The sequence below is a fragment of the Pomacea canaliculata genome, linkage group LG3 (genome assembly GCF_003073045.1).
Source record: "Pomacea canaliculata isolate SZHN2017 linkage group LG3, ASM307304v1, whole genome shotgun sequence".
NCBI classification, from domain to species: Eukaryota; Metazoa; Mollusca; class Gastropoda; order Architaenioglossa; family Ampullariidae; genus Pomacea; species Pomacea canaliculata.
The window spans coordinates 19,062,432-19,085,611 of NC_037592.1; the positions used below are offsets into that span (position 1 = coordinate 19,062,432).

The following is a 23,180-nucleotide window of genomic DNA, read 5'->3' on the forward strand; positions in this document are numbered from 1 at the left end:
AGGAAGACAATGTCTATGTGAAATGTTGAGATTTTCAATGGATGACTAGGCTTAGCTGGCCGCTACCCAGCAGCATGCTGCCTTCTGTCACTTAGCACTGCTAACTACTCTTTACCTGCATAAGATAACATTTTCAAAGTAGATTAGCCTAGAATGTTGTCCTAGAGATGACAGCAAAATAATCTGGTGATATGTAAAGACCAGTAACATATATTTTTTATTCATTCTTTCCATAGGACATCTGTGAGATGACTACCTTTAAATTTCAAATAAAAATAAAAAGTATTACACTCTTAAAGAAAACTTGTAACAGTCTTCATGAATGCACAAGAACATTTTCTGAAAAATAATGAATACATTTTCCTACTATTACATAAGTGGTACACAAATTGTCACAAGACAGCTCTCGCTGCACACTTGTTACCACACTTTATAACCTTCACCATTTCTTTTAGCAAAGCAGAAATATGGCAAAGAAACTAAGCAGACTGTTTTGATGCAAAACGTTACTAAGATTTTCCTGGTCAGGTTTTTTTAAAATTGGATTTGTTTTAACTGTTTTTCTTCTTAAGTGAAGAATCACACTTTTTTTTATATAGCTCAATTATTCTGTCACCAAAGTCAGTGCAAGAGTTTGGATTCTAAAATCCAAAGCCACTTTTGATATTTTTTAACATTATTACTGGTTATGACTTAAAAATAAACAAATAAAAAAATAGAAAGCATCATGAGGATACCTAGTGAATCTAAGAAATCTAGCCAAACCAAAAAAAAAAAAAAAAAAACAAAAAAACCAAAATGTCCAACTTAACACAACTAGCCTGAACATCAAAATATTCTGTACATCTATTCCTTCTAAAACAAACCATGAAGATTAATGTTACCCAGTTATCTTTGGAAAAGCATGCATGTTTCTCATATAAGGCCAAAGTAAGGTCATGGACAGACACTGATGATATCAATATGGTCTAGGTCATGCTGAAAGCATTTCAAGTACAAGAACTGAACATGTTACCAAATTCTGTTGCATGCCTGGTCACAGCAGGCTATAAATGTAGCCCCTAGAATCCATGAATGCATACTCTTATATATTAAATACATCATCCTCTAGATGAAGAGTGAAGAACATCACATTTCTGCTATGTTGGCAATGAAAATTACATTTTTTATCACCTTGAATTTAAGGCATGAAATCTTATCATTTGCAAGTTGTAGTAATAAATTCCAACACCAAAGGATCCTTTATTAGACTGTTTAAAACTAAAAAAAAATTATTTGGTTTCTTCTAACTGAAATTTTAACAGAACAAATTATGACTCCATCCAAGATAGTTCTGAATAGTGCAGATCCCAACATTTACACCTCAATCCTTAAAGTTTTCATGTAAAAAAATAAACTGCTGCATAGACCCACTCTCCTTATCATGAAAACCATATCATAGATGTTTTAAGAAATTAAAATTTTTCCATTTTCTAATTTAGATTCAAACTAAAAGTTCACTAAATATTAGGAAGGAAAGTAAGAAACAATGCAACTTCAGTATTTCTGGTGATCTTTGATCAAAGTCTTGATTATGATTGCAACATGCATTTAGTCATATGAAAAATGGATTACATGAATTAAGCAGGGCAGGAATGACATGAAACAAGAACCATAATAAATACATGTGAAATACAAGCACTTGGACTCCCAAGAGACAAGCGTGACTTAAATTGCACAGAGCAGGTGAAAATCATAATGACCAAGATAGGCCAACCCTCTCCCCTCCCACCTCAACTTCCCAATGACTGGCCAGCGGGCCAGTGGTGGAGTCCTTGACCTCATGGACCAAGACATCCTGAGCCAGACAGAGGATGGAAATATTCTGATGTATTTTCTCCTAATGTGTATTAATCCACTTTGCCAAATTATCCACATGCAGCCTGATAATCTTTACACAAAAAAGCTTCAGCAAGTTTTTATCCTATTTTTTTTTAAGGTTATCCCTTGCATAAAAACACAAAATGGATGCACATAAACACATATACACACAAATCTTCTCTAATTTCAAAACAAAAAATGGCAGCAACAGTTGTTACAGAAGCAAGTCTGAGAGTGGCACTTACAGCTGTTGTGAATCACCAGACATCTTCAAGCGCACTTCTATAGGTACAGACATGGATGCATGCTACTACAAATATCCCAGTAAGGCCAGTACAATTAAACTCCGATTCATGCTTCATGATCAAGTCAGTATTTTAAAATTAAGTAGTATTTCTTCCTATTATTTTTTATATTTACTTCATAAGTTTGTCTAAATATCGCAAACAATTCAAGAAGCCTTTAAAATCAAAATGTTGATCACATAAGCCCGAACTTGACCTCTATCATTGTAGAAGTATTCTAAAAAAGCCCAAAATATAATAAATCTAACACTATACTTTAGTCACGGTTATGTCAACTATATACTCTTACATATTTGTAAAGTAACTATTTATAGAAGAATCTAAACTGTATTTGCTTTATGCAGCTACATCCATGTGTAACATGGCGACTGCACTTTTGTGACCACTCAAGATTACCGCAGTCTCTGCATCCCTCACTATTTTACTCATCCCCAGCTTTACCCAAACAAGTTTTTTTCGTGCTTTACACCTGAAACTGCTCCAAGGTAGTCTTAAAACTTTAATAATCTGCATGCCACTTGTGCTGGCTAATCACAATGATACTCTTTCAAATGGATCTTATACTTAAAGATGTATAATAAATAGCCACAGGAATATATAACAGTTTCTGAACCACTATTATTTAATAGAAAGAAGTATCAAAATCTTATTTCAGTCTGTTATAATCATTGCAAATAGTATTCAAAGTAAGGCACTAAAATGCTTATTTTTCAATATGTTGAGAAGATGACTTTGACACTTGAGAAATGACCTAGGTAAATATACAATTCATCAGGTTTGGGGGGAGGGGGAGTCATAAATGTTATAAATAGAGAAGTAACTCCAAGTTATAAATTAAATTTAAAGGTGAAAAGTTATATATTAAATTTAAAGGTGGAACTTCTTCTGGCCAACAGAAGAGAATGGTATCACCTGTGCAAGGGAAGGTGCTGACTACTAATGTTCAGTCCACGCCAGAGCCAAACTAACAGCGGAGTATATGCAAGCTCTGCCCTCTTGATTCCAGCCTTGGACTTTATTGTGCATTTACAGATTACTTCCAAGAAATGCACAATGAGTAGCTGTCACTGAAGTGCAGATAGTGATAAGAAAATGGTCTAGTAGAAAGGACATCAAATTTGTTAGATGGACACAGACTGTCATTTCCAAGATTCAGGGTGTAGGAAACAAAGTATGCATAACAAATGGAAAATAAAATAATATTTTAGTGTGAATACTAGCATACATGTACTTAGCACTCAAAACTTAGGTGGAATGCAGACACAGGCCGTAGATGTCAGCATGGACTACAAGCCAAATATTGATATCCCAGCTTACGACGAAAGAAAGATAAGAGATATAGAGAAAGATTAAAAAAGCAATAAAACTAAGTTTGAACGCTCCCTTGTCTTTATGCTTGTGTCATTTGCGCTGTTCATCCTTCTCTCCTTTACATATTCTCTTTTTGTTTGTTTCTATTTTTTTTCACCTTAGCTCTCATTCCCTTCAGCAAAAACTGGTCGAGTGAGAAAGAAAGATTTTTGCTAGGCTAGTCAGCAGTGTCTGTGATGTCTACTCTGCCTATTGACCAGATAGTAATTGGAGACAACTGGACCCTAGTAGTCAGCGCTGCGTGCACTCCTACCTTCCCTTGCACGGGCAAAACCATTTTCTTCTGTTGGTCAGAAGTTCTGCCTTTAATCTAGGTGCATGAGCCATGTCTTTTTTGTAGAGGGCTGCAACTCCATTCAGGAAGTTTGCAGTGTTACATCCCATCAATCATGCATAGGTACACAATTAGGATTTATGCCATGATTTATACTGCTGCTGGCACATCAAGGCCAACTTGTAACTTAAGGCAGGAAAGAACAGTTCAATCCTAGGGAGGTAGGTAAGTGGACATTCTTTGCTGACCCTACAAGTATCCTTACCTCATGAGAAAGATCAAATCTCTGCAGGATATATCACATAGAAAATGACATGAAATGATGGGGGTGAGTGCTGTGTACAATGTGTATGATCAACTTCCAAATGTACAAAGAGACATGCCAGTTTACACCATCTTAATTAAGCAATATAAAAGATTGACAACAAACTATTTAGCTTTCCTCACTCCACTGAAAGCTAATGAGAATTTTAACAAACACCTTTCCCTCAACTCAACCCCTCATTTATTCTCTCTCTGAAACAGGTGATATTTTAATGGGTCTTCAAGCCATGCTGCCCACTTAGAAGAATCTAGACAACTGTACTACAACACCACTAAGCCTGCTGTTTAGTTTGCTAGCCACATGGAATTTTCGTGGTTAATCAAGTAGTTTCCAGTTTACTAACAAAAATGTTTCTTTAAAATTATTTTTCTTCAATGCTTACCAGACAACCAGACTATCAGAAGCTTAGGGGCTACAACTTTAACCAAATCATTATTGCACCTGATCAGTGGAGGTAGCGCCCCTGGCCTTTAGAGGACCCCACTAAACCCCCACCTTTTGGGAAGGTTCAATGGAAAGAGAACATGAACTAAAGGAGACATCTGGCTGTCTCCAGAAGGGAAACTGAGACAGTCAACGCTCAGACACCACAGCAAAGGGCTGGGAACAGAAAATCTGGTGTTGTTGACGCTCACCTCAGCAAGCATAAACCTGATCCTGATTGTGACAGTTCATCCCTCCAAACCTTATCCCACTGAGCCTCAGACCATCCTACAGAAATGTCCCGACACAGACACAACAAACAGGAGTTGAACAGCATGCAGAACAGGTAAGGATTTGCAGAAGATTCTCCTTGGTGGCAGGTTGAGGCAAAAATTCTCCATATCTTCTGTTATCGCTGTTAGATGTATTATTTCATCTTATAAACAAACAACTAACAAGCACAAGCAGTCAAGTTGTACAAAGGCAGGCTAATGAACTCAACAAAGTGTGCACACAGCTGAACCAAAACATAAAGACTGCTGATCTCTCTTTTGCAGAGCTTATTATACAGGTCTGGGGCGGAAGCACCTGGGTTCAGTGGGGCATATGGCGGCCAGGGCTGTTAACCACACACTGAGCAGGGGAAATTATTCGTTTAGTTAAAGAGAAGTTGTTACCCCTAAGCTAATATTCAAGTCATCTGGTAGACAATAAAGAAACACCAGCACTACAGTAGCAAATAATATAAAGCTCCTTTAATATTTTAAACCTACCTCAGCCTCCTCATCTTTTGCAAAAGCTCATTAAGCTGATGGCAAAATTAGCAAAGATTATGATGCATTTATATTGCATAAAACATACAACATCAAAAAAAAAAAACCCAACCCATTCTCAACAACAAAAAAGCACAAGCAACAAGATAAAGGAAGCCGAGACACATAAACACATAGCCGAAAAAATCTTCCTGATGGCATGAGACCACCCTCTAATTCACAGCTTATAAATAATCACTCACTTTCCTGGGGTGCTGTGCACACTCTCCTGACTGCTGTAGTGGGACCTGCGGCCACCAGATGGGTCAGTTCGCCTGAACAGAGTTCCATCCTTTGTTATGTATGAACCTGCAGCATCTTTGCGCTGATATAAGCCTGAGTATTGCTAAATGCAAACAGGAAAAAAATTAATGTTTAATATGAACAGGAAGTTTGAGATGAGCAAGACAAATCTGTGTATAGTACCTTTTTATCTAACTATAACATATAGGTATATGTTTCATAATAATGTAGTCAGCAATCAGCAGTAACATCAAATTCCCATTCAGTTCAATCCTTACTGTAAATTTCGGTCTATAAGCCGTAGCTTTTTCTCCAGCTTCAAACTCTGCAGCTTGCAGCTTGCTGGCAGATTTTTCAGATTTTAATTAATTTTTCGATGTTAAATTGTTAACTGTTAACTTTGTTACAGTGGTAACAGTTAACATTTTTTAATCAAAGCCGCAACAATTGAAGCATTAAGATCAACTGCTGAAGTACACACTTTCATCATGCTGAAAATGAGACAAAATGCCTGCAACGCAGCTTTCAAGTTGTATATATCTGCAGCTTATGTGTGCTCAATAGACCAAAATTTATGGTCGTTCCTACAGCTCCCTATTCACTGTGTTATTTTGTATGACTTATTTTGTATGACCCTGTATGCATGTTTGAATCCTTGTGAGATGAAGTTATGTCCCTCTAAGTGCATTTCATGATAATACATAAATGTTTTGTCCCTGATGGTCATAAATATACTCCTTGATTCCAACTGAAGTCCATTCTTATACATAGGTTTTATGCTGCTCTACTTTGCTCACTTTATTTTTGATCTTCCCCCCATGTCATAATAATTGAGCCAGAAACATTAAAGTTGTCGTGATATCTCCATCTGTCATTCTTATTATGGTTTAGTCCATCTGCTCAAAGGAATGACTGACAGCACTCAAAAACAGTCCTACCTGTGCAATGTTAGCTGTGTGATACTCTGCTGTTGAACGCAGCCGATCTACCCAGTGCTGGCGTTCTTTGGCATCATTGGCTGTAGAAAGAATATTGGATTAATCACTTTGTTTAAAATGAATACTTCAAATTCATTTAAAACAGATGTCTTAAGTGCAATGTACATTAAGGAGGGAACATGTTTGTACTATGTAAACAAATAGAATAAATTTGCCTTCTTGCAATTTTTAAAAATCTGGCTATAATGACCAACGAACGCACAAGCATCCTGCAGTACTTAGCCTGTCTGATACCTGATCAACAGAAGCCAGTCAAAAATATTAAAAAGGTAAATCCTTATGATTATTTAAAATAATTATTTTTAAATCCAATTTTACATTCTACAATTTTTTTTTAAATACTTACTGTGCCCGGACCAGAAATGTCAACATTATTATGTACCTCTATCTAATATGCAGCTGCTGTTTATTGAACAATGTTTGATTGCTACAGCTGTTCTTATAATGGGTAACTTTGTTCCATCCACCACAATTGGTTTAACTTTTGTGTTTGTTATAACAAGCCCCAGACAAGAATAATCAGCAGTGAGATTAGGACTGTGAATACTTGCTAACCATGTCACACAACCATTCACACATCAAATGATGTCAGTCTAAAATCGAAAGCCACCTTCGTCACATGATCCCATGTGCCAAAACTGACAAAACACTGCTAACAGTAGACACAAAATTTGTAAAAGATAGCATCACTTCTTACATGAGGTGCATACCAATGTTCGTTAAAATAGTGAGCAATATAGAGTTGGTTTGTTTTTTAAAATTTAGAGGCTTAAGTTTATAATCGTGTGTTGTATGAACCCACTAAGGGACATGCTAAATAAGTGAATAAGCATTCAAAATAATCTTAATATCTCTACTGGCTCTGTTGAGCGAAATCAGCACAAATACAACAGTGTAGTAAAAAGTAAAGCAGCTTTTCCATGGTCTCTCACACTAATTTTTTGTGAAGGAAAACTGTAAATCAAGTACAAGATTTGTGTTTAAAGTCTACAACCTTCCCCAGCATATAATTTGCAACATCAGTTCTGATCTAGCATATGTTTAATGGCAACAAAAAGGATCAGAAAATGAAAATGAATAAGCATATTTAATTACCTCTTAACTTAAAGGTCTCTCCATTTGCAGCTGTTACAGTAAAGGTCTGTGAGTCTTCATCAGAAGGACTGACAACAGCAGCCTGAGAATACAGAGAAGAGACAGGATAGCAAAACATGCATACAAATAATACCTTCTCTTCGGTTCTGTAAGTTTCACAAGGGTATAAAATATAGCCTGGAATTGAGGAAGCTTAAGACAAACTTTATCAAAAACATGCATAAAGTAAATATGCTGCTTTAAGAAAAGATCACCTCTGATCAGGCTGACAAAAGATACTTAGTTATCAGTAAGAATTAAAGGTAAATCTGAAGGGAAAACCTCACCGCTAAGTGGACTGAACCCCTCGGCCTTTGCTTTTTGTGTTCCTCTTTCTGCAACAATAACAAAAAAATACTTTCTTCTCAAAGCAGAAGTAAACATAACCAAAAAACCTCTCACTTCTAATAAATAATAATATACATGCAATTGATGCCACACATGCACAGTAGAACAAGAACTTAAGGCAAAGAACATTAGAAGCATAAAAAGACATTGAAAGAAATGACAAAGGTGACCATAAAATCTCATCTAAGAGGCTCACAAAGATAAATTCTTACTTTAAAATTAAAAGCAAAAGGTCTGACGTGATGTTGGCAATAATTACCTCAAAATACTCCAGCATGCCTGATTCAGGGTCCATGAGGAACCAACGGGTCTGCCAGCCTTTCATGACGTTAGTGTATTTTAGTAAGTGGCCCTCCATCTTCAATCTGCAGTGTCAATCCACACACACACACGTACACGAACGCGCACACACACACATAGATGTATCTGTTATCATTTTTTTTATTGTAATTTTTTTTAAGCATCTGGCTTTAGTAACAAAAAATATCATTTGATTTCCTTTATTGAATTCAAAACTTTTACAGTATAATTATTTTGAGTTGTTGATAATTCTAGGAATCAAGATATGCAAAAGATATTACATGTGCTTCAGTATTAAATCAGCACATGCACACACCTCCCACCCATCCCCACTAGACAAATCCTCATTCGCAAACTGAACTGTCCTCTTAGTAAAAGCATTAAGTGTCTGCTTCTGTTTAGTTTTAGTACATATTTTGAATGAGAAATGATGAAGCTTATTCTTAAAAGCAAAAAAGAATTGTGGAACTAAGTTTCAAAGAAAGTTCTTCATGTATCCACTTAATGTATGAATTTTAACTGCTATTTTGTTGGTTTTATACTTTCTAAGGAATTATAAAATATTTTTTCATCAATCACACTATAATACATGAAAATACAATATCACTTAAGCAAACATGCAACTGAGGTGAAGACAGGAAGATTACTCAACCTGAACAATTAAGTCACATAAATTTGTTGTCTTTTTTCAATGCAATAATCAATGGATAAATTTAAAATGTATTATTTGTGTTTAAAAAAGCGTATGTACTACATAATATGAATTATAGTCACCAATGTTTACAAACATTACTTCTACTACCTCTTGACATTAACAAATCGGTGTTAAAAAAAAAACAACAAATGAACGTATCACAAAAAAACTATTATATATTAAAACTATATCTGACCCTTATTAAACATATCCAAATATTTATTTTATGGCCCTACTTCAACTGTTCCATTAAGAATACAAAGTCAGAAAACATACTCATTATTGACTGGCTCGCAAAGAAATAATGTTAACTCATTGCAAGATTCACTCTTGTATCTTCCATAACTTGACGCTCATAAGAAGCAAATAGTATTTCGTCCCCAAGAAAACAAAAGATGTTACTTTTTTATGCAGTAGGCAAGACAGCACACTATATAACAAAGACGGGGGAAAAAAACCAGAGGAAATGCAAAACTGGAAGAACTCATGAATGGAAGGTTAAAGAAATGTAAATAATATATATAACAGTATCTGTTGGATAAAAACAGAGATCAGGTTTTGTGTGCTTTGGGACAGCTTGGTTCAGTGAGTTGCAAGACATCATGGTTATATACTCCTGTATTACCTAGTGGCACTGGTATTCATCAGAAATTTTCTCCATCAACAACTGTGAATAAAACAAGAACCTATAATATAAAAAAAATCCTTGACTATATCATTTCCCATCAATGCTAGAATAATCATGTCTAGTGATGATTGCCGGGGTCACTACTGGGCTGAGACAAGTATGGTAGTAACACACTGCCCATGCTTTGGTGTCAGCAGCAAGTCACTATCTACTACAATTGTTAAAGATAAAATTCTGAGTAGAAACAAAATGCCAAAATAAGCTGCATTCAAGCAAAATATGCTATAACAGTTTTACAGCAACCCCCAAATCAAAACAACTCTTTGAAAAACATTGTTTACCTTATAAAATAACTGATATCAATGACCAATCAATTTGGTAAGCTACAAGTCTGTTCTAACGCAACAAACCAGCAAAGTGTAACACTGCTGCCTTATCTCAACTGTTTATCAAAATCTTACAGTTAGCCAAGACATTTGTGACAAGGAACAGTTACTGAATAATGTTATATCTATTGTTTATTATGTGATACACTCTGAGTAATGTTAAATCTAGTGTATGATGCAAAATGCACAAAAAAATAAATAAACTGAAAACTATATAATAAACACAAAAAAAGCCAACAAGAAAGTATTTAAGTGAGATAAAATATTTTAAATATAAACACAGACAACTGGCTGAACAAGATGAAATGTTAGATGTGAATGGGTGGTGGGTGGAAACAGATAAGCTAAATCCATCAAACAAAGACATGAGTATGGTGTATTATCATGTTTAGTTAGATAATATGAAGAATTAAAGCCTGCTAAACTTTCTGGAACCCACCTTCGATTTTTTGTTTGTTCTTGTTCTTCAAACTCCTGAAATCAAAAGTCAATCATTAAACATTAAATTTCACAAAATTCAGTTGAACAAAGAACAGTCAGATAACTTTCTTCAATGGAAAACTGCCTTGCAGTTTATATTTGTCAAAATGTCTGTCACTCAAAAACACACTCACAGTCAGTAAATTTAAGATAAATATAGATTTATGTCACTTGTCTTGAGACTTTCTCCTTTGCAAATGTCCTGTGTAACAACAGATGATTCATAATCAGTTTGGCACCATAAACATAATTTACTTTCATTTCAAGCAGTTGAGATGATTCATTATCAAACACTAATGTCTTCAAGTTTCTTTTCATGGTGAGCAGCATCGTTCCTTTTCAGTGAACAAGTTTAAGACTTTTTCATGCAAGCATCACAATTTAAATATTAATATCTTTTTAACAGTGAGGCAAACTTGATGGGACCCATTTCTAAATAAAAGAAACTCACATGGTATTCATGGAAATAATGTTAAATATAAAAAAAAAATCAAGCAGTCAGATCATGTAAGAAAGACCTTTGAAATATGCACAACAGTAACACCATAACTGATTGCTAAATGGGCCAGGGCTATGTAACATCTGTGATGCCAATATCAATAACAAAATTGTTGTCAGCACCAAACACAGGAGGACTAAAGCCACCTTAATAGGCTTATACTGCATTACTGCCATAGCAACAGAATTATAAATTCATGAATCCCTGGATCAGTAATCATAAAAAAGGACTGGTTCCATCCCAGCAACATGTGTTTAATTTGTACCACTGGTGCTGTCAAACCACAAAATCTGAATTTCACTGTAGCCAAGGAAGTATTAAATGTCAACAGTTCCTAGTTAGCTTAGGGTCATTTCAGTTATTGTGACAATGGCAGATATGAACTGATGTTATATACAGTTAAAAGGACAAACTAATGCTCAAACTCACGTCAGTCAACATAACCTAATAATGCCAAAATGGTGTGAATACTAATATTGTCATGGTATTTATATTCCCCACACATTGGCATGTAGCTGAAAACTATAGGATTACATCTATTCTGCCATTTTAGTGTAACTATGATGTCTATGCTCCTTCCATTTAATTCACATGTAGACTGATACTATTACTATTAGAAGCCCTTAGCCACATATCCCTATGTTTTTTCACAACAACAGCCTTTAATTCTAAGAGTCTATCACCACACCCTGTATCGTGACATGCTTATCTCACATAAGGCATAAGCTTACTCTTTTCCAACTCAAAGAATAATAAAAATGAAACATTTTAAACAGAAGAATCCCATTTCAATAGCTATAACATTATGCCTTTAATGATTAGAATCATTAAAATGTTGATAAACACACCTTTGTAACAGCAGCTTCAAAGTCAAAACAATTTGAATGCACACTGAACAGCTAGTCAGAACAGAAATGCGCCTTGTTTACTGTGGTATCACCTGAACATAGGTTTAGGATCAGTGAGTTAACAGGAAAAATTATTTGGCTGTAACTTCAACAAAATACTGTAACCTGATACTACCTGACACAATTATTGATAAACTAAAGCATTTGTTCTCAATATTTTCTTCTTTCCTAAAACTGTATCTGTATTTACCCTGTCAGAAATACAAGATTTACTTGACACAAACTTCACTCTCCTGTTGACCAAAACAACCTCTCCACTTCTCTAGCCTCTACCTCATACAAGAAGCCTGCCCTTCCTGGCAGCCTGTGGGTTCACTTGTCACTGCACATGTCACATGAGCAATCAATGGAGGCTTTGCTTTGTTGTTAGTGTTTTATGCCAAGTCAGCAAGTGGGAATAGGTTGTGGTGAAAATAAAAAGCTTTGTGATACCACTGAATCACACCACTCAAAGACAAAAAGTTAAAACACATACAGCATTCATAAAAAGATGTATGTAAAGATTTGGCTAGTGACTGTTAGACTTTAACACCTTTCAATTTTCCATATTGTTGCTACATGCATCTTTTGTGTGCCCATTTGTCTTTACTCATCTCAATTTTATCACCAACAAAAAAGAAAATATTTCAACAAACTAAATGCCAGATGGGTATGACAACAATGGTAGCAGATGCAGTGGTGGTAGTGGTGGGTAAGTGTGAGTGAGAAGAAGTAGGAAAAACAGACAGATCGAGGTAGAAACATAGAGGCATATGCATACAGATCATACAGGCATATGCATACAGATCACAATATGAAAGTGTTGAAAAAAAAAAAAAACTGACTAACTCAAGCCTAAAGACATTTGAGGAAAACTGAAGAGAGACTAGACAGGGAGTGTAGCAGTACTTTTTGTATTGCCTGACTGATAATTAAATGGATTGGTGACAGACATGTTTACCGAAGGTAAATGATGCATCATGTTTCAAGAACAGCTAATGAGCATCTCTAGCATTATATGAAGCAAACAGAAAAAAACACAATAAAATTGATTTTCCTCCCCACAGATAGATCTTCTACAGGTAAATGCTATCGTGCTCCTTACAATACACCAACTGGTACTCCTGCAGTGAAAATCCATGCATCCCAATTATTGCTATGGTAAAAAGGTTCCTGCCAAAAGTGCCATCATAATGAAGTTAAACAACAGCCCTACTTTCAAAAGATGGAAAAATATCTATTTGCTGCAGACCTGAAACAGCTATACCAAGCTGAAATACATACTGACAGAGAAGCTTATGTCACATATCTTAGTACAATTACACCAATGCATACATCCTGGGTCTGGAACAACATTGCAAATTTGCATATATCATGAGACCAAGTACAAATTCTTGTATCTTCAAATTATGGAGTCAAAACACAATATTGAATGCTATATATATGATCAAAATGTTACGTTCAAAAGAAGTATTCTAAATTGTCAAAACTTTCCTGAGTAAAACATGAATTATAGGTAGTTTTCACCTATATAACATATATCTGTGACTGTGCTATTGGCTACAAAGGTTCAACAAAGCTGTATAGTGCATGTATGCTGACAGCATTCATATTATTTTCAACATGAGAAGCTATACTAACAGGGCTCACAATCAACTCTGCTTTTGAGCAGCATGTTTTCTTTTTGTACAGCAGTACTTTGAGCCTGCCTTTCATGGTGGGGTAAAGGGCTATACAAATCAATTTTGTAATTATTAATAAGTACATTTGTATTACCATAGTATTAAATCAAATATTAAAGATGCATATATATATAAAAGAACATCAGATAATGAAAATACGCCCTCGACGTCATTTCATTACACTAAATAAACTCTTTATGCATCAGTTGGCAAAATATAATCTAATGAAGAATGATTTCAACCATCCTCTTAGCTCTGTACATCCATATCTGCTGAAACTACAAGGTCCTACGAACATCCTCTCTCTCTCAGCGAGACTGCATTTTTCTGGTGGTGGGGAAACCTACGAATTAATCTGATTAATATGCCGCATTTAAAAACTCCATCGCCTTCATAAGTATGACTCACTAAAGCACTGCGTAATAATGCTAGTAGTACCTGATGACACAATCATGTTGACAATATCTTTACTGTCTCTTCACTCTGTGAATGAAAATGAAAAGGACTCCAAACAATTCGAGAAAATAAAGTTATAAAGACAAACTTTGACTCAAGTGACTAAAGTGGTCAAGTTTGTGGAGAGCGATCCTGATAACAAAATGTAAAACCAGTGGTCTTATATGGAAAGACAATATGTCTGATCACACTGGAAACACCCACCTTGGCTCTCTGCATAACAGCTATGACCTGGAGGCGTTCCGCTTCAGACAAACCCGATAAATCCGGTAGTGCAAAGGTCATGTCGCTGTCACTGTCGGCAGCCATCTTTACCGCTTATGACAAGGTTCACTGAAACGCTTCGAATGGGAAACCACTTTGTCCAACTAGAATCGATCCTTCTTTACTGGCTTCTTTCCCCTAGAGAGCAGTTGATGTCATGCCAACGCGGTCGAAAATGTGCGAGCATATATCTACTACGTTCGCATCCACTCCCCTCTCGTTAATGACAATTTTTAGCCATTCTATAATTTTACAGTTCACTTGAGTAAAATACAACTTTGATAGTGAGAAAAGGGCATTGTGAGAAAGAGGACGGAGCAGCAGAAACCAGAAAGAATTTGCTTTGGGTCCACTGGGTGTACGGTAATTTAACATAAAGACAAAATCGTGCATAAGTTGTGAACCGAGTCCTCAGTTTGGCGGAATATTATGGGGAGAGGAATTATCTCTCTATAGCTATAAAATGCCTTTCATACTTATAGAATTCATTCTATAGCTATACGTACAATGCATTATATATTTATACAAGAATGCATTCTATAGGTAGAGAGAAAAAAACTCGGTCAAAACCAAAGTGTCTCATTTATATTATACTCAGACGTCACTATCCAAATCATTTTATATATAAATAATTCTATTTTGTAGATAACTACACAGTTGAAACGTAAACGTCTCCGGAACGAGGCTGACTCATTTGCATATGGAGGAAGAATGTCAAAGATCTACCAATCAGTGCCCTCGAAACATAGCCTTACATTCATTAGCTTGCCGGAGATCGAGTCGTCTGCTATAACGTCTTGGAGCAATCGCAAAAAAAAAAAAAAGCCAGCCAACTCTGTAACTGAGACAGTTCATCGGGCCTTGTTTGAGACCGATTTTGGCAGCCTCAGATAAAAATAAACAAACGTACTTCATCACGAAGCGCTTGTTCAGCCATAATAGCAATCACAACAGGAAAGCCGATGTGTGCCCAGTTGTCAGGGAAACCAACTGTTTGTAATTTACGAAAGTTTCTGTCGGTTTAGTTTAATGAATGCTTTTAAATGCATTTGATTGTTCGGATCAGAATATCTTCATAGCATTATAACGGCTGACTCTCGGTAACTATTCTGTCTACCAACGCTACCAACACGTACAGCTGTACAGCTCTTAATTGTCTGTGCGTTTGTTTTATCCAGACTTGAATACCGCAACTCCTTAATTGCTTGCTTAATTGCTCCCCTGCATGCCTTCTTCACAAAATCCAGAATTAAGGTACGGAACTCTGGTGATAAGAGCTAGGAAAAGGGACCTCGCCACCCCTCTCCTTTGTTTTCTACACTGGTTTCCCATCCGTTCTCGCATTCAGTATACAGACTGTCCGTGCTGTTTCAATTTGTTTGCTGGTACCTGCCCTGATTATTTCTCTGAACTGCTCTTCTCTTACGTTCCAGCTAGACAACTCTGCTCCTCGTCTGATGATCGTCTCCTTACACTTCCTGTCACCAAAACAACAACATATGCATGCCACAGGAGTTTTAGTTATTGTGCAATAAAAACATGGAACTCTCTCGATCACTTTCCATGTCCGCCACCTATCCACTTTTGAATCCTCTAAACGTGCACTGAAAACGCACCTCTTCCGTAAACATTACTGCTAACAACCTTTCCCATAATGCTAGTCCTTTTTCACGCCTTTCCTTTTGCAATATCATGTTACTCTCAGTTCTTGTTATTTAAATTGGTCCCTCTTTGTGTTTTCTGTGTTAGCTTTGACTCTTCGTTTAGTACGGCTGTTTATTCTTTTATAGCTCATATGTTATTTGTTTGTTTTCCTGTCCCCGTTTGCTGTGCATGTTTTGTTCTTGTTCTTAAGCCCTAAGAGCATATATATATACTCCTTACGGAGTGTGAGTATGCGCTTTACAAATTTTGCATTTATTATTATTACTATCTAGCCCGTAAATACACAGAACGCCAGACCATATGTTTCGAGGTCACTGACTGGATGATCATTCTTTAAGTATAGAATGAAATGTATAGCTACATAATGCATTCTAAGCTGATAGAGTTGAATTGTATAAATATAAAATGCATTATATGCATATATAATGCATTGTATAGCTATAGAAGGAATTCTATAAGTGAAATACATTGTACAGCTCTAGAGAGAAAATTAGAGAAAATTCCCCTCTTGGCGCCCCATAAATATATGTGTGCATGCATTCTTAATATACCGGTACACTTATCAATATCGTCTGTGTCGCTGCCACAGCTGCTTCTGTTAACTGTTACGATACGGAGATATATAGATACTTCCAAGCACACCTTGGATTTGATACATGAAGAAAACCTTTACAGAATGCAAAATAATGTTAAGAAAGCTAATAGACATTAGCCATGATAACAAAGGAGTGTTTTCTACAGCAAGCGTCACAATTAACATATTTTTGCGATTGTCAAATCTTGTGATTCTGTAAATAAATTACCACGACAGCACAAAACATATGATCTCGTCATCATCTCTAGCGGTGGTATTCAGTATACAAATCAGTCTTTCCTCACTTTCTTGCTGACCACTATATATATATATGGTCCTGAATTGCCGAACCTGCGTACCTCCTCCCAAGACAAGACTATACAACAGTCCGTTGTTGTATTACAACTCACCAGTGACACGTTGGACTTAAACTGGGGGTAGCGATAATAGCAATGGTGCCGCCTCATCTTTCCTCTTCTGCTTCTTCTTTTTTCTTTTTTTCTTTTTTCTTTTTTTTTTCTTTTTTTCTTTTTCTTTTTTTTTATCCAGTAAGGTCCATCTTCTCTCCTGTCGACGGTGTTACCCGTCACATAAATCAGAAGTCATGCAAGCTGCGAACACGTAAAAATTCCATTGTCTTAGTAAATTAGACACGTTCATTTATGTGAGTTACAAATATAAAAGTGCTTCTTACTTCTAGACTTATACTCGTAACATTAGCGCTGGTTCCAGAACCTAACACAACTTCTTTGTGCGCCCAAGGCTGCCAAATACACTCAAGGTACAGTAGTTCTAATTTGCTGAATCTAGATGTCAGTCTCATGCAGCGCGGTCGCGTATGAACTGAGTCTGTAAGTTGTTGGGCAGTTCAGCCATTGCAGGCCACTAAGTGCTCGAAAACTGCAGCAAGGGTCACGACCTATATACGTATATCTGTCTCAGTCTTCGGTGGATTCAAGGAAGATGTCATTCAAAAAGACGTCTTTGAGGTTGCTTTCTCATTTCTAATCCTGAACATTCTATGTTTCTTCTATAAACTCCTCCATCCTTCAATGTGAATCACGTTTAGTAAAAATAATAAACGACTAATCCGCAGATTAGTAAATCTTAGATTAGTAAATCGCTAGAAAATCAGATAACGATTTTTAAAATAAGTTAATATTTTTCACACTGGTTTAAGTGAGAGATCGTTTTAAAGAGAGATTTACCTCAGTTCGCACTCAAGAAGTGAAGTATGCTAACAGTTTCCAAACCCGTATTAGATCCTGGTCTGGAAAAGCAGGTAACATAGAAAACAGTCTTTTTGAACTATCATGTTTGTAAGTATCAAACTGCAAAACACTGGTAACAGCTAGCGAGTCATTCCCTGACAAAAGCAGTATGGCGGCGCGCGTGCATTGTAACACTCAGTTTCTTACGTCACAATGTCGTCAAGAGTGATGTCAGTGGCAAGGGAAGAAACGACGAGAGTCAAGCAAAAAGCTTTAGATGAAGCGTTCAGAACAAAATCAAGTGATGTTCACGCGCCTCATTTATTAAAGTACGATATAATTTTACTAATGTTGCACACGTAACAATCAAAATGGCAGTCAGCTAGCTATAAGAACGGGAAGTGGTTACCGGCTAGAAACGCTTGATGAAATAATGCAATAAGACTAATTAAAGGCATCTCTGCCTCACAACGAGTTAGAGCTTGGTCAAAAGATAATTGTAAATAGGTTTGAACAGGAAAATCAATAAATTAGAATCTCAATCACCTCATGAACACAGAAAGCAAGACCAAGAGATCTGGTAGTGGAAGTCCTTTAATTGAGTAGTCTATAGCAGCCTTCTGCAAGTGCTGTAATGTATCGTGCAGTTACTAAACAATAAATATAAATTACACAATTCAAATTATGTTTATGTGTAATAAAGGTTGTCACTAAGAATTTCTTTTGTGGAAATCATCCTTATAACTCTCCCCCCTCCCATGTTTATGTTCACTCATTTAAAGTCTTATATTTAAAACTCCACGCTTTAATCAAGTATTTTACGAAACAAGGCAATCAGTGTCGTATGGCTGGGATAGGTTATTTTAGCTTTTTGTACGACTCAAATAGGTAAATATTGTGACGTCATTTAAGAGTATATTGAACAAATATATTAATAAGCGAATCCAGCATAAAACATTGTGCTCTTGTCAGCAGTGGAATATATTCCAATGGGCGGGAAATTGTTAAGGTCAGGCTCCGGATTTGCTGTCATGATGACAAGATATTACACTTGCTGTGATCTGCTGTCAATACTACTGTCACTGTAGAGCCGCCATTAGGAATTAGTCCGTTTTAGCAGGACGTAGATTAACCACCGCTCACTGATGAGTCCTGATGGCAGATTTATGTAACGTCAGCACATGATGTTTTGATAATCCAACGAAATTCTTTGTTTTCTCCTTTATTCTGGTGGATCACAGTACTGTCACTGAGAGTCTGGGACTAGCTTTAGAGTGGAGTGACGCTATTCTGCAAAAGAAAAATTAAATTCTGTTGACAATTTTTGTTTGCCTTGTTTTGACAATTTTATGTCTGATAACGAAACCGTTGATGTGACCATCAAGTTGCGTCAACATTAAAACAATGTTTTAAAATATAGCCAAATAAATTGCATTTAGTATTATTGTAAAATTAGTACAGAAGTGAACAGCGAAAACAAATTTGCATCTATGTGACAATGTCAGATAGGATTAACAGGGGAATGTTTCTGCTTACCTGCTGGGCCATGACTTCATGGTAAACAGGAGAAACCTCTTGACTACTTGCGTCAGCTTGAACTCAGACTGCTGCCCAAGCCACTGTTGGTCTCCCTACCACTGTCAGTCTCAACTGGCACCTCCTGAGGTGTCTCACATTGCCAGACCACGTGATCCTTGTTTTGAAGACGTTGACATTCCAGCCTCAGGGTTGACATGTCCTCGCTCTCGAAGACAGGATCGTCCAGCCCGTCTGCTGTGCTTTCGTTGTCACTGGTGATGTAACCTTCGCTGTTCCGCTTCCTGTCGATAATGTAGATCGCGTCTGCTGAGTCCAGGGTTGTAGATGAGTATGTTGACCGCAAGGTGAGGTCGTTGCTGATGGTGAGGTCAAGCGAAGTCCGGTCATCGTCGGAGCTGGAGTCCATGGTGTACAGCGAAGGGTGCGAACCTAATGCACTGATGAGGGTCAAGGCGGCGGCTTTCTCCATGGCTGGCACCAGGCTGCTCCTGCGTCTGCCGTTACGACCTGTTCCGGCGAACAACAGACATATTCGCATACAAGGCTAATGATGAAGAACTCATTAAAGCCATGGCTTTATTCTAAGAACTTCCGTCGTTTGTGCAGTCCGCTGTGGAGCTCTCGATTTGGCATGGTGGTGTGGTTTAGGTACATGGTCAGGGTGTGGGTGGAAAGAAAATGAGATGGCGATGTTGGTAGCGATATTAATGCATTAAGAAAAAAAAGACCAGCAGCTTTTAATTAACATTAACGTCTAGGTGTAACACAAGAGTCAAATCTTTAAAACGAGCCAGCCAGTCTCCATCGCTGCTCATCACGAGGCTCGCATTACATACCTGTTAGCCCGCATGCGTTGATCTCGTTTTCTGTAGCCCCGTACTTCCGGCACAGACCTTGCAGCTGCTTCACCTCAGTCTGCAGACAACAAAAGTATGACAACAATTCACATTATGTACTCACAACAAATGTGAGCACGGCTGACACCTGCCGATATCTGGTCGTCAACCTGGTCCTCATTACCAACCATTTGAGCTTGGCGACACGAAAAGAAAATTATAACTCGCTGCAGGCACCATTCATGGTGAGTGACGAACACTACCTGTATAGCCTTATAAGAAAGGTTTCAACTACACCAGCTTCTAAGAATTTAGAAATTCTAAATCTGACACATTTCTAATGGTTTGTATTATCGTATACAAACGTCTGTCTGAGAGCTATACGTCTGTGAAGAGAACTGTTTAATTGAAGCAGACTGCTACCATTAGTGTATACGTGCGTTCCTGTGTACTGCGTGCGCACGTATGTAAGTGTTTACCTTGTATGATGTGGCTTTGAGAGTTGTCTCCTTACTCCGTTTAGCGGACAGCCGCAGTCTCTGCTTTATGATTTTTAACTGCACGTGGTCCTTCTCCTGGATGACCAGCACGAAACCTGATGAGACACGGTGTCACGTCAGTACATTTTCACCACTTGGTTGGAGAACATAAGTACTGTATATGATATGCAGTGGCGTAACCGAAGAGCATTCAAGTAAATGTGTGCAAATGTTTCTTAAATTTTGAAATTCGAGCGAACAGATATGTTCAAAAACAAGGTTAAAATAAAAAAGAGAGATCGGTCATTCTATAGAGACTCGGAGAAGTCTGCGTGGCGAAACAAATTACTCACTATTTACAATCCTGACCACACGCCAGGGAAGTATATATATCAATAAGGTGGCAGCTTCTTCTCGTGGTTGATCCCAGATGCCTTGCCAGAAGTAGACGTCAAGAACCCACGAGGAAGACACGATGAAGGCATCAAACACCTGTCGACAAGCTAACCGTCGTCTAGTAACGCCAAACTACATTTACATCTCTAAAGCTCTACTTTTTGTTTAAATATATCAGTCTTCAGTTTTAGCTAATACTTAATGTACCAGATCGTCTGACCATTAGTAAAAGCTTTGTCTTATTTTAAACATAGCTTCTTTGATCCAAGCGATAAAGTTTATTTTCACATCTCCTCAATGCCAAAGACATATTTATCAACACATAAATACCACAGAAAAAGAAAGATTTAAGGACTGTTTTTGCCAAAAATGCCTTCCAAAAACTGAATATTATTGTTAGTGTCACATACACAAAACTTTCATTGTTGACAAATAATATACTGTTTTATGATAAAAATTCTGCACAGGTAAGTGAATAAATTGTTTAAACTACGAAACATTACCTCCAGCTTGTGATGAAGCATTTTCTTCCCCATCGCAATTACTTTCAGGAGAGTCTGAAACACACACACACAATATTTATATTTTCACGAATGTGTTTATGCCTGAAGTGGTATGCCTCATCGAATCCGCTTATACACGTTTTGTTAAGCAGTTAAGTATAAATTTTTATTATCGACAGAAAATTATTAGTACTGGATAAGGATGTGTTATGTTTGCGCATGAAAGGTCCAAGTATTCTACTTTTTGGGAAACGATAGAAATGGTATTGCCTTATTCAAAAATAACTGTTCGGTTGGTCATGTCCTCGCAGGAAACGTTATTATACAATTCTCTGTGGTATGTAACTGGTCGTACAGCCAATATCTCACCACTTATCACGGTAAAGGTGTATATCTGGAAAATGGACAGAATCTATTCTACTACCTTTACATGAAAAGGAGACTTAAACAGTCCTGGGAATTTTCGAGGTATATATTCTACGTGCTGTGGAAATGCTAGGGAAGATGACATTTATTTTGTACTTGTCTGCCCATCCTTAGGTAGCCTAAGAATGAAAATTAGCGATTCGTAAATATTGTAGATACGAAGTATATTCAGACTTTTGTTGCTTTTATCATAAAAATTAAAATTATGAAAATTACATGCAGAAGATTGTGTATTTTGTGTATAAAGAGCAGTGTCCTCAGTGGAAAGACATTCATCGTATCACTCTTAACAGATTTAAAATCTTGCCTTTATGTTTTCGTGTTATTCTATACACTGCATACACGTTGAAATAGGCCAAGGCCCTACTTAATAAAGAAATTAAATAAAAAAATCTCTCTCTGAGGTGTGTGAATGTCTGTTTCATGTTATGGCCGATGCATTTCAATTCACACTACCCTTCACAACATCAATTACTTTTCAGACATCTTTTATGTTTATAATTTTATGTTCTCAAGAAAAGCACATCTTCGATGCGATAATAAATCGATGAATAAAGGAACGAAGATGGAATTCCCAGTTTAGGAATAAAATAAAGCGTAAAGTGGGCTATGCAGCATTTGAGTAATAAAGCTCAGCTAAAGCTCATCTGACCACGTGATCACAGCCTACGTGCAACTTACCTCCAGAAGAAGGAAGGAGAGGATTACCATCGACCCGATGTGAAATGAGTGAGTAAGGTGGTTCAGCATTTGATCGTGTTTATCCAAACGCTTGTTGGCCGCTCTTCGGTGCCTGATGTTTGCCAATGGTTGTTTGAAGATTCCAATAGTCATGTGTTCATCGCTTGAGTTACCAGGAATTGGTGAGGAATCACCTGTCATGTTGTCTGACTTTGTAAAGATCCTGTCACGACTTATGTTCTCACTCAGAGAACTGAGCAGGATGTCCTTTCGATGCGACGCCAATTTATCGTTGATGTCCTGCAGGTCTTCCACCGACGAATTCAAGAAGGGAAGGTTTTCCTTTAGCAATGGCGTTAGAGTACCGTTAAGTTCCTTCCAATTAGTTAACGTCTCTGTGAAAAGATTTAAAAAAACACAATTACCAGGTAACAGCACACAAGTATTTCGCGAGATTTCTGAATGAGCTCTTGTGGTGGCGGAAAAAGACAATTTTGGGAC

General features: G+C 37.0%; 2 protein-coding genes across 11 annotated transcripts in view; both read right to left on the reverse strand.

Moving 5' to 3' along the window:
- The window catches only part of LOC112559442 (oxysterol-binding protein-related protein 11-like), a 28,604-nt gene extending 14,141 nt beyond the window's left edge, over positions 1-14,463 (reverse strand). For 4 of the 10 annotated variants that reach the window (XR_003098333.1, XR_003098332.1, XM_025230704.1 and 1 more), the window contains exons 1-8: positions 14,310-14,463; positions 10,541-10,575; positions 8,353-8,458; positions 8,033-8,080; positions 7,707-7,788; positions 6,552-6,631; positions 5,574-5,716; positions 1,772-1,837 (exon numbers count right to left, since the gene is read on the reverse strand). Coding sequence is in view for 8 of the 10 variants with exons in the window: in XM_025230704.1 (XP_025086489.1) it covers positions 1,772-1,837; positions 5,574-5,716; positions 6,552-6,631; positions 7,707-7,788; positions 8,033-8,080; positions 8,353-8,458; positions 10,541-10,575; positions 14,310-14,414 (665 nt within the window). In the remaining 2 variants the exon portion in view is untranslated. The other 6 variants (XM_025230706.1, XM_025230705.1, XM_025230707.1 and 3 more) reach the window with 5 other exon arrangements.
- Positions 14,464-17,139: 2,676 nt separating this feature from the next.
- On the reverse strand, positions 17,140-22,880 carry LOC112559546. The gene is made up of 8 exons (XM_025230878.1): positions 22,680-22,880; positions 21,573-21,626; positions 21,027-21,165; positions 20,674-20,789; positions 20,195-20,273; positions 19,356-19,865; positions 17,817-19,109; positions 17,140-17,175 (listed from the first exon to the last, which is right to left on the reverse strand). The coding sequence occupies exons 1-6, from the start codon at positions 22,878-22,880 to the stop codon at positions 19,408-19,410; spliced, it is 1,047 nt and encodes a 348-aa protein (XP_025086663.1). The 3' UTR covers positions 17,140-17,175; positions 17,817-19,109; positions 19,356-19,407.
- Between the last annotated feature and the right edge of the window lie 300 nt (positions 22,881-23,180).